We start from the raw sequence: 15,405 nt of genomic DNA, 5'->3' as shown, positions 1-15,405 counted from the left end.
TTTGCCTTGAATAAGTGTACGTCTAGAGGGGCTCAGTACAACAGCTTCCGTATTTACTCAGGTTACATGAGTTTAATCAACCGACGTCTACAGCCACAGGCGCGTATCAAGCGCCGGAAACCGTGGAATGCGCGGGCCCAGCCAGAAGGACTCCGTGATGCCATGGGCACATGTTGGTGTTGGCTCGAGTCATCAAGCACTATGCTCCCGACGTCGAAATACCGTTACAACGCCCCTTGCAGTGCGCCACCCCGTTATTGGCGTCGCACAGCGACCGATTGCTGCGGGGCCATCCCGAAACTTACTGGTGCTTGAATTCGGGACGTCTCTTTTGGAGGAAGGCCGACATCCCTTCATTGAAATCGCCAAGGCTAAAAGTCGAGTAGTAAAGAGATTTCTCCATGGTCATCCCGGCGTCCAAGTGGCTATTTTCAACTGTGATGGGGTTAGCGAGTCATAATTACAGGGACCCGCCCCCTCGATCCCTAGGTGGAATCCGGAAGCCATCCCCCAAATGGAGAAAAGGGAGAGAGAGTGAGGGAACCCACCGGTGAGGACCGCCTGCTTAGCCGTCTTCACGACGGGGCCCGACATGACGGCAATGCGCTCAGCGAGCTTGAGGGCCGCTGGGACGACGTCTGCGCGCGGGAACACCTTGTTGACCACGCCCAGTCGCTCGAACTCGGCTCCGCTTGCTGAATCGCCCGTCAGGACGAACTCCATAGCCTAACAGCCGTTAGTTGCAATCTACCTCTAGGGCGCAGTGCGCTAGCTCATTGGAGAGTGAGTCGATAAAGATCAACGGGTCAAACTTTAAGTTGATCTTCGTTCTCGGCTTGACTTACCTTGTGCTTCCCAAGGGCGCGCGCCAGCCGTTGAGTTCCGCCAGCACCCGGGATGGTTCCGATCTTGATCTCAGGGAGGCCGAAGGAGGCGTCCTCAGCGGCATAGATCATGTCGCACTATCGAGTGTGATGAGCACAGCACATACACGCCCAAAGCGACATTTCTCGCCTAGCAGCAAGACCGTGGGGGGGGCTCATGTCACTTACCGCCAGGGCAATCTCGCAGCCACCGCCCAACTTGAGGCTCGCGCATTAGCCAGGTTTTTCCAAGTTCTGGAGGGAGGAAAAGAAAGCAATTAGGACCGGGGGGCAGTCGCCTTGGGGCGCCAAACCGGCCTACCGCTCAGCCAAGACGCCAAACGCACGACGACGACGACGGCGGCGGAAAACAACTTACGGCAAATCCGACAACAGCCGCGATGATGGGCTTGGAGAACCTGGCAAAGGCGTCTGTTAGGTCCTTGAGGAAGGCCCTGTTGTGGGCCTCTGCCGTGGAGATCTGCACCAGCTCGTTCAGATCCATTCCGGCTGCACCATAAAACGGATTAGCTAACGTTATGGTGTCCATTAGATTAGATGAAAGGTCCGCCTGCTGGGGCCCCCGTCGAGGATTTTCATGACGTTTCAGAGATTCAGAAACGTCGACGTTCCAACGACGGACGGAGGCAGGACCCACCACCGCCCTTGTGTATCACGTCCGTGGGGAATCAGATGGAGATGGGATGGCAGTTGCGGTGCCTTTCAGGCTTGACTGCCGTGTGCGGCGCCGCGCCTGTTGGTGATGCGCCTGGATGCACGTGGTAAGGGGGGCCAGGCCAACCTGCGCGTGTGGATTGACAAGCAACTGCAAGAAACAGCAGATGCCGAGGGAAAAACGAAGGGGAGGAGACGGGGTTGAGGATTCGCAACGTATGAGGGGGTGTTTGTCTGTCGCACCAAGACTTCAAGATCCCAAACGGCGCATACTAGAGCTTTTGGGATGCAAGAAATTATGGGGAAAGAAACATGGACATGTCTCGAGTGCTGAAGCTGGAAGCTAGAAAACTGGACGGAAAGACAAAACGTACCGCAAAAGGGTCCATCAGGGCCGCCGGTGATAACCACGGCGCGGACGGCTTCCAAGGCATCGAGATGCACCAGTGTCGCGATAATTTCGCCGATCATGACCTGAGAGAAGGCGTTTCTCTTGGCCGGGCGGTTGAATCGAACGAGGGCGACGCCCTTGTCGGCTTCCACGGTCAACTCGAGCGTCTGCAGACTGTCCATGTTGGAAGAAACCTCGGGATGGCGATAAAGCGGGAGGAAAAAACAAGCAAAAACGTGATGGGCGAAATTGTAGAAATGGAGACAACGGACGGGGGACCGGTTGAGATTGACTTGGAATGAGAGTCAAAAGCGTGGTGAGCACATGGCAAGAGAGACAAAGAAGTTGGACGTTTTCTTCTTGATACTTTTTTATTTTTTCCGTCGTTGCTTCTTTCCCCTCACGAGGTTTTGCTTCTTCACTAACACCGAGCGCGCAGTCCAGGAGGGCCGCCCTGTTATGACCGAATTCGGCCGACCGACGAGGGTGAGGGGAAACAGTGCGTCGCAGGGCCCTTTTCAGGGTCGCATCCGACTGGAGCCTCCGAAAATGCACAGGAGCAGCAGTGCGGATAACTAGAGGGCGAGTTGAGTGCAGTTGATGAGGGGGAGGGAGGGCGGCCGAACACTGTGAACGGTCAAGACAGGCGTGAGGAGCCGCGAAGATCAGGGTTTACCCCGGGCAGCCGGCGACCGTCGCCCAGCCGGGGCGGAGGCGACACCACCAGCATCATTTCATCAACGCAGTAGGGACGGGACGTGGGTTGAGAGGAAGTTGTCGAGACGGACCACAGCGCAGAGGTGACAAGGGGTCGTCAAAGTTCACGCATCGGCTGTGAATCCGCAAGCGCCTGGCAAATCCTCCACGATCGATGGTACGTACTCGAGGAGCAATCCGTCAAGTAATGGGACTGATTAACAACAACTTTGTATGAAGGTTCCGGTCAAAAGTATTTGTATATCAGGGGGGCCCTGCCGCAGTGCGAAAATCAGGGGTTTTTCGTCGTTTTCACTATAGTTAATCTCTTACCTAATTAGGCCCTAACTTTAGTTACCTAAAACGAGGATACCCTAACTAAAAATTAGCCTATACTATTATTTTTAATTATACTACTCTTTTAGATTAAAACTAAAAAGGGGGGGGTAACCTTACTTTAAAAAGAACGTTACTAATACTACTATAATACTTATAAAGTTAAAAGAATAGGATAATAGTATATATATAGGAGCCCTAACCTTATAGGGGTTAGGTAAGGAGTCTATTACTAAGATATATAAAGACTTTAATATACCCTAAAGTATATTTACCTTAATATACTAAAAAGCTATTAATTAAGGATAGATCCTAGGAGAGGTAGTTCTTAAGATATTTATAACTAATACTCCTCAAAGTAGGCGCCCCTTATATATTATTAAAGACTTTAAAGTCTAAATTATTAATATTCTAATAAAAAACTTAATAATTAAGTAGTACTTAATATAGTAGTTAGTTAATATAATTTACTATATATTTACTAAAAGTAATATATTAGTTTTAAGGTCTACTATATATTAGTATCTAAAAAGTAAGTAGTTTTAAAATATTAAACTAATAATAAAACTAAACCTAAATAACTAATAAAAGAGATAATACTTTTAATAGGCTTTAAAATATAGTACTTAGATAATTAAAGACTAAAAGAGAGTTATATAAAGTAATAAGATAGCTATAGTATTAAGAGTAATCTATAGGAAGTAGAGGGTTTAATAGAGACTAAATAAAGTATTTATAACTTACTATATTTAATAATATTAGAAAAATAAATAAGAGTTTATATTTTAAGGCTATTTTTACTAGTATAAAGTTAGACTATATTATATATAACTAATAGAGTTAAAAGCTTAGAAGGAGAGGTATTAATAGTAGATAGATTATTAAAACGCTTACTATAAAGTAGTAGATTAAACTAGATAAGAAGAAACTAAAGTTATAAGAGTAGTAAGCTTAAAAAGGAAGCCCTTAAGGCTTAAGTAATAGAAGTATACTACTAAAATAGGTACTATAGTCTATAGGTTAAAAAAAGGAGGGATTAACTAATACTAATATTAGTATAAAGTTCTAAAGATACTTTTTATACCTTTTATTAAGTAGAGGTAATATACTTATCCTAAAGGGGTAAAAATACTAGTATAAGAGGATAATACTAGCCTTTATACCTAATATTAGAACTATAAGTTCTAATAGAAGTTAGGTATTAAGCTTTTAATATAGCTAGTAAACTCTCTAGATCTCTTAGTAATAAAACTACTTTAGATATATCTTAAATAGTAATAAAGCCTTATTAATATTATAAGCTATATACGCCTAACTTATATATAGTAAGAGTAATAGTGGAACTTTCTAATTAAAAGATTATAGTATTATATAAAGTATATTTAATATAATATTTAGTAGGTAATTTAGCTAAAAGGAGGGAATAAATATAAAGAGGGGTTATTATTATTACTACTAATAAGTATAGAGGAGGAAAACTTAAGGGTAGAGATTATAATATTTTTAGTAGAAGAAGAGGAAGAAGAGAGAGTAGTTACTATTATTAACCTATAGTAGGAGGTTATTAATAGGTTTAATAACCTCAATTTATATTATAAGGCTAGTATAAAGTATTATTATTATACTAAGGAGGTAGAGTGGTCTAAAATTAATAATAATAGCGATTTTAATAGGGAAAATTCTAATACTAAGTAAAAGAGGGTAGAAGAGTTTAAATATAACGCTAAATTGATGATATATTATTATGCTAGGTAGTTATAGTAATATAGTAAAAATTTAGCGTTTTTTTATAATAGTGGGGGTAGTAAAATTAACTATATACGTTGAGGTAGGGTGGAGGGGTAGTTAGAGGCGCTAGGGCTAGCGCTGAGGTTTAGCCGGCCTCTGGTTGGCCGTACTGTGATTAAAAGTGGGGATGTATGAATACTTTTGACCGGAACCTTCGTAAGCCCCCCCTGACCAACCCTTCTCCCTTGTCGCCTTACCCCTACTCCCCTGTACCGGGGGACGTTCAAGGGAGCCCCTAAATCCTGACGTCCCGTCCACAAAGGCCCTTGCTACAGTCCAACTTCACGTCCTCCAAGGTCCAGGTCCGCCAGCAACAGCACGTCCTGAGGAAACAGCTGCCGCATTGGGCGGATCTGGTCCGGATCGACCTCCGTTTTTCCCGCATTGAGAGGTCTCGTCCGGGCCAGCCCCGCCCTCCGCCCAGCTGTTCCGCACAACAACTGTTACCGCGGGATGGAGACAGGGCCGCAGGCGCGTTACAACCAAATTTCTGCCCGTTTTGGGGCCCTAAAATCAACCTAGTCGGTTTGGCCTACTACTTGCTCTCTACGGATACCGTGTTATGGTTATGGATACCTGCAGACTAACGGCAAATCTCCAGCACTACCAGGCCTGTATACGTCCACGCGCTCGTAAGGGAGGCGTATTCTCGACCGTGCCCCGGTGTGTCCCTTGGCGCTCGGGGCTTTTTCTTGGTGATGGATGCAAAATGCTTCCAGGACACCTGCTGCTTGCGCCCATCATCCAGCACATCATCCCGTCATGATCCCTGGCTTTTGCGGAGTGCGGCCAAGTATCCGCTCGTCCGTTGCTGCTTTCGTTTATGGTTTGACGGTTCCCAGAAGACGTCCGATTACAAGGCCCCCCATGGTGTTATGAGAAAGCTCCTCCGTCCTGCTTGCTACCTACCTAGCTCATCAGAACAAGCAGCCCGGTTCTCCACCGCATCTAAAACATTTGTTCTGCACACTGCGTAGTAGGCAGGAGCTGAAAGAAGCAACGAGGCCCAGCCCTGATATCCATCCCTCGGCGTCTGGCCAGGGTGTTCTAGAAGCTGCAACCTTGTTCGTTCACGGAGCTCGACGCAGGTTTTTGGCGAATTTGCCAAACGGGATGGAGCTGTGGTTCGGATGACAGGGCTTTTGCACGGCCTTTCGTCTTGGCATCTTGCGAGATGGCCACGCGCCTACCGGTACACACAGACGAGCAAGGCGAGACATGGCAAGGAAGTTGACATGGAGACAACGGGGGCGTGGGCGTGTTGATGGCCTAGACGCAGCAGACGGATAGGGATATATCTGCCTCGCGGTTCCCACCTCTCCTCGGTCGAGCTATGGTTATCCCTCGCGTCACTGGTGGGCACAATCACTCAAGAGCATCAACTTCTAGCTCTACTAATCATGGTCTCCTCGCGTTCCTTCCACTCTCTGGAAAGCCTCTCCCTGGCGGATCGAGTGCTTTTCAACCAGTTCAGCAGGGGCCCGAGTGATGTGATCCCCTACCACGTCGTCCACCACGCCTTCGAGTCCATCGCCGCGGCGCATCCCGACGTCACCGCCGTTCGCCACTACGATGGCACAACGATCACATACCGCGAGCTCAACCGCCGCGCCAACATCCTCGCCAACGAGCTGAGGGGCACCCACGGCCTCAGGAAGGGAGACCGCGTCGTGCTCGTCTACTCGCGCTGCATCGAGATGGTCGTCTTCATCCTCGCCGTCCTCAAGGCCGGCGGCCAGTACGTGCCCCTCGACGGCGGCATCATCCCCGAAGACACCCTCGGCTACGACATTGCCGACTCCAGCGCCCCCGTCGTGCTGTGCCTGCCCAAGTTCAGGGAGAAGGTCCTGCGCAGCATACCCGACGACAGGCGAGATGTGGTGAGAGTCGTTGACCTCGACGCGAACAGCTGGCTGTGGAAGCACGGCAACGCGGGCCACCCCGGCGTCATCGTCAAGCCCGAGGACGGCGCCTACGTGATCTACACCTCGGGCACCACCGGCCGGCCCAAGGGCGTGGATGTGAGACACGAGGGTGTTACTAACACCCTTCTAGCGGAGCCGTCGAAGCTGGGCATCCGTGTGGGAAAGAATGTGGCGCAACAGTTGAACGTCGGTTTCGATATGTGTAAGTTGAATGTCTCAAACTAAATTTCTACTTCAGCTTTCATTGTTTGGCTGACGCGGCATCAAATAATAGGCGCATGGGAGATTCTGGGAACAATGATGAACGGCGGAACCCTGCACATCAGGGGCAGCGGCAACGACCTCTGGACGGACTGCTTGCAGCGCGTCGACACCGTCATCGCGACGCCGTCAGTCGTCCTCAAGCACATGCCCAACCGCGAGGACTTCCCCAACATCAGAACCATTGCCGTTGGCGGCGAGCCCTGCCCCTTGGCGCTCGCCGAACAATGGGCGCCCTACATCAAGTTCTGGAACGTCTGCGGCCCGACCGAGATCAGCATCCTCAACACGGCGCACCTCCACAAGCCTGGCAAGACGTTGTCTATCGGCAAGCCCAACCCCAATACCAACGTCTACGTCCTCGACGAGAACGAGAACCCTGTCCCCATCGGCCAGCCGGGTGTCATGTGGGCCGGCGGTCCAGGCGTGTCCAGAGGCTACCTCAACCTGCCCGAGCTAACCTCTCAGAGATATAAGCTGGACAAGTTCACTCAAGACGGGTTAGTCTAGTTTCCTCCCTCCTCCCACCGTCCCCACGACCCGGCCGAGAGAAAACGCCGCTGACATATAAAACTCACAGTCGTATGATGTTCAACACCGGCGACCTGGCCCGCTGGTTAGAGGACGGCAGTCTCGAGCCCCTCGGCCGCAAGGACGACCAGGTCAAGATTTCCGGTTTCCGCGTCGAGCTTGACGGCGTCTCCCGCGCTATTGAGAAGCACTCTGCCGTCACCAAGGGCTGCGCGCTCAAGATAGAGGACCGCCTCTGGGGCTTCTACTCCGCCGCCGCTCCCATCGACGAGGCCGAGCTCAAGACCATCGTCGGCGAGGGCCAGCCTTTCTACGCTGTTCCCACTGTCTGGAAGTATCTCCCCGTCATCGAGCTCACCCCCAACGGCAAGGTCGACAAGCGCGTCCTCCGTGACATTGCCGGCGGCGCCACTCCTTCTCCTCCCCTCCCTCCCATCTCCACCTCCATGTCCACGCCCCAGACCGGCTCCTCCGCCTCCTCCATCAGGACCGAGGTGGCATCTCCAACAAAGAGCGAATCTGGCTGCACGCTCGTCGACTCTCGCAACTTCACTGTCGTCCCTTCGCGTGGCAGCGACCCAGACCTGGAGAAGACCGCCGCCTTCGTGGAGGAAGAGGCCGAGAAGCAGGAAGATTATGAGCTCCCCTCCAAGAACGGCTTCCATGGCTGGCGTTGGATCCGCCATCGCGGCCTGAACGCCTACCGCAAGCTGTTCGGCGTCATTTTCCTCGCCAACCTAGCCACCTTTGTCTTCCTCTTGTGGGACGCCCGCGAGAACAACTTCTCCCTGCCCCTGAACCACCTCGCCACCGCCGTCGCCGCGAACCTCCTCGGTGCCGTCCTGCTCCGCCAGGACTACGTCGTCAACTTCATCTTCTGGCTCTGCTCCCGCGTCCCCACCTCCGTGCCGCTCTCCATCCGTCGCCACTTCGCCCGCGTCTACCACAACGGCGGCGTCCACTCCGGCTGCGCCGTCTCCGCCACCGTCTGGTGGGTCATCTTCACCGGCGCCGCCACCGGCAACTTCCTCGCCTCGAACCCCCTCCACTCCGTCTCCCTCATCACCCTCGTCCTCACCTACCTCATCCTCCTCCTCCTCCTCGCCATCCTCGTCATGGCGTACCCCTCCATCCGCGGCAAGATGCACGACCAGTTCGAGTGGACTCACCGCTTCGCAGGCTGGTCCGCCCTCGCCCTCGTCTGGGCCCACGTCGTCGCCACCGCCGCCTCCTCCGCCTCCCCGACCGCCCCTCTCGGCGCCACTCTCGCAAAGACGCCCGCCCTCTACCTCGTCGCCCTCACGACCCTCAGCATCGCCCTCCCGTGGATGCGCCTCCGCCGCGTCAAGGTCGTCCCGGAGCCCCTCTCCAAGCACGCCGTCCGCCTGCACTTCGACTTCACCACCCCCGGCCCCTGCACCTCCCGCGGTGTGCGCATCACCGACCGCCCCATGGTCGAGTGGCACGCCTTCGCCGCCATCCCCGAGCCCGACGGCCCCGGCTTCTCCATCGTCGTCTCCAAGGCCGGCGACTGGACCAAGCGCATCATCGAGAACCCGCCCACCTCCATCTGGACCCGCGGCACCCCGGCCTCGGGCGTCCTCGCCGTCGCGCCCCTCTTCAAGAAGATGGTCCTCGTCGCCACCGGCTCCGGCATCGGGCCCTGCCTGCCCGTCCTCATGGAGCGCCGCGTCCCCGCCCGCGTCGTCTGGTCCACCAAGAACCCGCTCAAGACGTACGGCCAGGGCATCATGGACACCATCCTCAAGGCGGACCCGGACGCGCTCATCTGGGACACGGACCAGCTCGGCCGCCCGAACCTCGTGCAGCTCGCGTACAATGTGTACAAGGAGAGCGGCGCCGAGTGCGTCGCCATCATATCAAACGGGCCCACGACGAATAAGTTTGTGTACCAGATGGAGAGCAGAGGTATTCCTGCGTTTGGGCCCATTTGGGATTCCTAAATGTCTCTGGGTTGAGAAACTTTCTCTGGGGTTATGGTTTTTATGTGTGATTAACTTGTGTGTTGAAGCATTGCGGTTGGGGGTTGGCTTTCTTGAGTGAAAACTGCTGCTGGTCTTGTCCATATTTTCTTGTGTCTACTTTTTCTTCTTCCTCGGGATTGGGAGGGTTATACCATCTACGACTGTCACTGTTGTGTATAAAAGTACTAGTGTTGTGCGGGCTACATCGGGACATGTAGTCTGCACCAAATCTATAAGATTCATCATAACTTTCGTCTGCCTTGATGTCCCTGAGAATGATATGTCCATCGTCTGGTCGAACTCATGTTCTACTGTTCACTGGCTGCAATCATCGTATACGCCTAGGTGTATCAGTGGGTGTAGAGACCTTAGAGATAGACCCAGGCATGCGCCGAAAGAAGTTGGATACTGACCAAGTCCTAGTATCAAGAGCTCTTGTCAATCGTACTTCAGGCCTGGGCGGAGTGCATATATAACAAGACTTTACGCTCGCCTCGAGTCCGTTGACCCGGACAACGAGGTCTACTGTGGCAAAGAGATTCCAAATTGAAAGATGAACAAGCCTATCAGAGAGACAAATAGAACCTAGCTTGGTTGTCGAAACGTTACTATGCCGCATTTCTACACCCAGGACTACGACGGTGTCTAGGCTTCTTGCCATAAGAGATAGGAAGACGAAGGTTCAAGGAAATCAGTTCGCCACGTTACCTGACTTGCGGTCAACTAGAGAGCAACCCATGAGATATGCGGTTACTACGAGTCGAGCCGTTGATGGCTTGGAAGGCCCTCTACACTGACATCAACTGAAATATGTCCGGGTACCACCACGACGCTGAAACCCTCTGGGTGGGCTCGAAATTTCCTCAACAACGCCCGGACGCAGTGTGTTGTGTGGAATCGACAAGAAGAGTCCTCGGCCGTTCAGCGTTTCTTGTGTTGTTCCTTCTGAAGCGGCGGCTCTATCAGGATATTGTTGTATCGCGGCTATAATTGTTGATTTTGGATTCTTGAACCGACCCGGGGCAGGACTCGGCGATTACTTTATCCTTTAGAATTGCACATCAACATTTGAAGTTTATCCTGCGCTGGCAGTATCATACGTCGGTAAATGTGGTTGGTGGAAGCTTCGCTTCGAAGTCATCGTCGTGCTTGTTGTCGTTCTAGTTCTCGACGTCAGAGCCAGGCTCTAATCGCTTGCTTGGGCATGCGTCGTGCAGGGCACGCCTCGGACGGTCGGTGGCGCATTCAATCAGTTTGCTGCGGGATGTCAGATAGGGAGCTCCCAGGGTGAAAGGAAGTGTTCTGGCTACATACGTGCCTATTGATGCTGCCTTGGGACAGTCAGTATTCAAAGCCGAGAAGCCTCTTCTCTCCCGAGAGAGCCCAGAGACAACCACTTTCAGCGTAACTTGTCTTTGATGATGGCAATAGTCTGCAGATGCTTCCGGTATCCCACGACTAGACCAAGAGGCGGTCTCGGATGCTGAGGTTTCCGAAAGGAGATCATCGTCGCAACTTGACACAGTGACTAGAAACAAGACGTTTCTGAAAATTTGTGTTCGTTCCCAACATCATTGGTGGCAAAAAGCCTTCATATCTCGCTGTTTTGACTGATTGAGAACCCGAAAGTCGATTCGTCGTGTGTCACCGGACAGTACTCAACACCTTTATCAATGGTAGTCATACAACCAGCTCGGTCCGATCGACACCGGGGCTTACACCGCCTTGTACGGGCAGTTGTGACTGGGAAAAGAAAGCACACGACTTCACTCGAAGCAAAACGGCACTGTAGAGCACGATAAGACCTGAAAACGGTGTTTCCTCGGATTGCTCATGAATCTATTCGTTGGAATGGGTAGACGGATACAAACGTTTTTGATTGGTAGGCCAAAATGCAACCTCGTCTAGGATCGTCGTCGTTTCGCGTTACACTGGCAGTCCTGAGGCTATCGTGTGGGGATTGGGTCTGCCGGATTTCGGAACCGGCAGGTCTTGTCTCTCCCACCGCCACGCCGGTCGAAGACTGTTCTCAAGTATCCCATGGTCATTTCTGACGGCGGTAACTTCCTTTTACTCCTGTTTCTGGAGAAGACAGTCTCAGGAAGGGCATTGGTCCCAGGCCTTTTGTCTTGTAGAACTCTATCGCCCTTGATTGAACTCTCTCAGGCGGTTCATGACAGGCTGCACCCTCCACACGATACGAACCGGAACTATGTAAATACGAAAAAAGAACCTGTTCACCTCATGGGCGGAAACCGTTGTGACAACTTTGAGGCATCGGTGTGGGGTTGATTGCGTCTGCCTGGCCGAAAATGATGCCTCCGTGCGAGCCAACAGCAACCTACGTGGGCACTAAGGTTGGGAATGTCACCTTGAACTTTGTCAGCAGTTCAATAACCGACTGCAATATTGATATTTAGAATCTTCTAAAGGCAAAGCACCGATTCAGCGTTACCAGCAGCACGTTATCATTCGAACTCGTGACTGTCCCATAATTCAAGCCGTATGATCGACAGATCAACGATCAACCCAACATGCATGGCGACCTTACCATTCACAGCCACTCGGGTTTCCATCGGCGGCGTGGCCGTTGGCTACGAATGTTTTACCCAAACGGATCTCGCCGCGACGGGGGCCAGGCAATGTCAAGATCATGTATCCAAGTCAGACCATAGACTCTTGCGTCCGTCCCGAATCCCAACGCAGTGTGATAAAACCCTACGAGGCGATAGCTGTGTCGGCTGAACTACGCAAATTCTTCCGGATGCTCATCCTGCCGATCGTTCGGAAAAGCAAACGCGAACTGCTGATCCCATGTAGGCATAAGCTCCATACATCAGTTCACGAATGACAGTCGTATTATTCGCATTAGGCCCGAGCGGAGATGGCGCAGGAAGGGATGCACGCCTTGTTTGCTGACGTACGTTCTTCTCCCGCGTCTCCCACGGAATCCTGACGGGCGATTGCATCCCAACTTGTGAAACAAGTTTGTGGGTGGTGGTCTTTGGTTTTTCTGATGCAGTTTTGAGAGCTTTTCCTGTTTCCTCTCCCCCCTTCCAGCGGCCCATGCACCCACAGCCCGCAGCACACCACCAAGCGCCACATCCAACCCACATCCTCCACTCCATGACATATGTCAACTGGGAACAATGACAGATCATCGAACACGTTTGATCCCAGGCTGAGGCGAGAAAAACAATAACAATGATGCGCGCGGGCGCGGGTACGCGGAGCGGAATGCACAGCCCGGAAAGTTTCGAGAGTCAGTCTCGTTGCCTGTCAAAATAACCACGCCGTACGCGTAGAGCTGTAACAGCTTGTCTTGCTTCACCCTTTTTTTGTTTTTCTCGTATCCGTCTTTTTTTCGCGGGAAATCTCCTAAACCAAAATTTTCTCTTCGTCGTGTCATTACACGCCAAACCCATCTGGCTAGTCCTCTTGTACTGATCTAATCTCCCTAATCTCATCCTTTCACATGCCATCTTTTCTTTCCTTCATCCTCCCTAATCGCATCCGTTCAACTTTCCCGCATCGATTGATTCTTTGACTTGTTGCGCTCGACGCTTGAACATCGCATTTTTTTCAACATGCCTTCGCTTTCGGCTCAAGTTATGCTTGAGCCTCCTAAGCAGGCTCGGAAACCGGCCAGTCTAGCAATTGCGGAATATGACAGGGCCGGGAACCTCAAAGCCAAGTTTATCGAGTCGGCTCCGCGCGCCGGAGCTTCTCGAGTCGATATCCTGGTAAGCTTAGAAAGAAAAAAAAGCTTCCATCACCACACCCCTGATCCTTACCTCACCAACAGAGTTGCGCGATGCATGTGATTAACGCTTCTTCTGTGCAGCTTCCTACGATACGAAAGAAGCCTTGGAGGAAGGTGCTTGACATCTTCCTCCCGGACGGCTATCCTCACAGCGTGACGGATGACTATGCTGCCTACCAAATTTATGTATGTTGATTCCCCTTCCGGTTCTAGATAGCAGCTGCTTACTAGCATTTAGGACTCGTTCCAGGCGTTCGCCGGGACGATAGCCGGCATGATATCTTCACGTGCCGTATGGGAAGGTAAGCAGCTGTGAACGTCATCGACGGCTAAACCTGCCCCTTGATCTTTGGATGAAGACCAGTCCAAGTGATCCACTTACTAGTAGGATGGACGCTAACCCATCGGACAGGTATGGGAGTTGGTGACTCCATGGCTTCACCCATTGGCGCTATGATGATACAGGTGATTCGCGAGTCGATGGGCAGACTTGGGACCATTGCATTCGCTCACTTGATGGGAACATCAATAGAGGCCGAGTGCAAGGCCTATCGCATGGCTTCCGATGTGCTGTGCAGCATTGCCTTCATCTTGGATTGTCTCTCGCCGCTGTTCCCAAGAAGCATCAGATTTCTGATTCTCTGCTGCTCGAGTATCTTGTTTGCGGCGAGTGGTGTTGCTGGAAATGCATCGAAGAGCAGTCTGAGCGGGCACTTTGCGAAGTGGAACAATCTTGGGGAACTCAACGCTGTAAGCCAATTGCTTCCGCGCTTTTCGTCTCTGACTAATACGACACAGAAAGACGCAAGTCAAGAAACGGCAATTTCATTGATGGGAATGCTCGTGAGTTGCAGAAATTCATGCATATCAGCAGCATTTTCTGACTTGATTAACAGACTGGCACTCTGGTGGTTTCTTGCCTAACAACACCAACCACTACCTGGACAACACTCTTCATTCTGATCGCCATCTACCTATTCCTCAACTGGAAGGGTGTCAGAGCCGTCAAATCCCGCTCACTGAATCGACAAAGGGCGAACATTGCGTTTTCTGCACTGCTATCCAAAGACCAGGTTCTTACCCCCGGAAAGATTTCCGAAAAGGAGCTGATCTTCGAGAGACGCGGTGGCGAGGTTTTTCGATGGAACGCTGACACAATCCTGGGCCACTGCAAATTCGGGGTGCCACTGGAGTCTATGCTTCATGCTTTGGCGAATGGCCAACAGAACATGAGGTCTTTCCAACTTCCAACGGTGGACCTTTCTAACCTCGTGGAGCTTTTCGAGAATCAACAGTACATCATATGGTGCCAAATATCCGAGGCGGCAAATTACGACGCGGCATCCAGGATCAAGGTATTGGTTGTGTTGAAGAATGGCGTTTCCGCCAAGTCGCAACTGAAAGCTTGGTTCCACGGTCTTTTGCTCGCTGAGCGGCTGCACGGTCTGAAGACACCCGAGCTGAGGCGAGCTCAGCTGGGCCAGCACATCATGCTAGGGCACATTCAGGCGACGATGGCCCTAGCCGACGAGAAATACGAAGGATATGCGAGGAGGTTGTCGGCTGCCGGCTGGAATCTGGAGGTTGCCGTGCTGGAAACGCGATCGGGATCTCGGATAATGCGAGAAGTTGATGATGAGGACACCCATTGAGTTTATGCGATGTTCCGAAAAGGGACAATCTAGATAGATACCATACAGAGAATGTTAGTCTTTCTTGGTCTGAACATGACGAAAAAAGCACCGTGACGTCTAGCTTTGAGCTTGATTCAATCTCAAGTCATGTCAAACCGTTCTAGCGTGTGGTCGGTTTCTTGTCAAAACCAACCCATCAGGCCAGCAATGCAACTTTGCGAGATCGTTCGCCGATGCATCTGAAGATTCAAAGGCCGTTCGAGTCAATAAGCTTGGTTCAATCAGCAGACCAAACCGTGATTGTGCCGGCTGCCGCATAAGAGTAAAGGTTGCGATGCGTTCGAAAGATCCTCCACATGGTCCACCCAGACTCCTTGCGCGAACGCCACGTGGGGTCAGGAGGTGTGCTGTGGAAGTATCAAACATTGACAAACTGGCGCGCAACCCACACCGATCAACGCGGCCCGGGCAACTGCCGCCGATGTTGACATGCTTTTTTGTGATGTGGCATTATTTCAAATTGCCTGAACATGATGTGGTCATCTACTTGACGCCTG

General features: G+C 51.6%; 3 protein-coding genes across 3 annotated transcripts; 2 read left to right on the top strand and 1 right to left on the bottom strand.

Moving 5' to 3' along the window:
- Nucleotides 1-301: 301 nt before the first annotated feature.
- On the bottom strand, nt 302-2,111 carry GCG54_00006317 (Enoyl-CoA hydratase; the record flags this gene model as incomplete). The annotated part of the gene is made up of 6 exons (XM_045406326.1): nt 302-435; nt 549-726; nt 846-962; nt 1,053-1,082; nt 1,243-1,394; nt 1,913-2,111. The coding sequence occupies 6 exons, from the start codon at nt 2,109-2,111 to the stop codon at nt 302-304; spliced, it is 810 nt and encodes a 269-aa protein (XP_045267618.1).
- A 4,038-nt stretch (nt 2,112-6,149) lies between these two features.
- Nucleotides 6,150-9,430, top strand: GCG54_00006316 (Linear gramicidin synthase subunit D; the record flags this gene model as incomplete). Its single annotated transcript, XM_045406325.1, has 3 exons — nt 6,150-6,876; nt 6,949-7,435; nt 7,516-9,430. 3 exons carry the CDS (start codon nt 6,150-6,152, stop codon nt 9,428-9,430), a joined length of 3,129 nt encoding a protein of 1,042 aa, XP_045267617.1.
- Nucleotides 9,431-13,038: 3,608 nt separating this feature from the next.
- Nucleotides 13,039-14,866, top strand: GCG54_00006315 (RUS1 family protein-like; the record flags this gene model as incomplete). The annotated part of the gene is made up of 6 exons (XM_045406324.1): nt 13,039-13,194; nt 13,257-13,400; nt 13,453-13,516; nt 13,627-13,964; nt 14,013-14,057; nt 14,111-14,866. The coding sequence occupies 6 exons, from the start codon at nt 13,039-13,041 to the stop codon at nt 14,864-14,866; spliced, it is 1,503 nt and encodes a 500-aa protein (XP_045267616.1).
- Nucleotides 14,867-15,405: the final 539 nt, after the last annotated feature.

This window comes from Colletotrichum gloeosporioides (genome assembly GCF_011800055.1).
Source record: "Colletotrichum gloeosporioides strain Lc1 chromosome Unknown consensus_19, whole genome shotgun sequence".
Taxonomy (NCBI): Eukaryota; Fungi; Ascomycota; class Sordariomycetes; order Glomerellales; family Glomerellaceae; genus Colletotrichum; species Colletotrichum gloeosporioides.
Note: the sequence above shows the minus strand (reverse complement) of the source record. Positions and strands in the feature narration are given on the sequence as shown.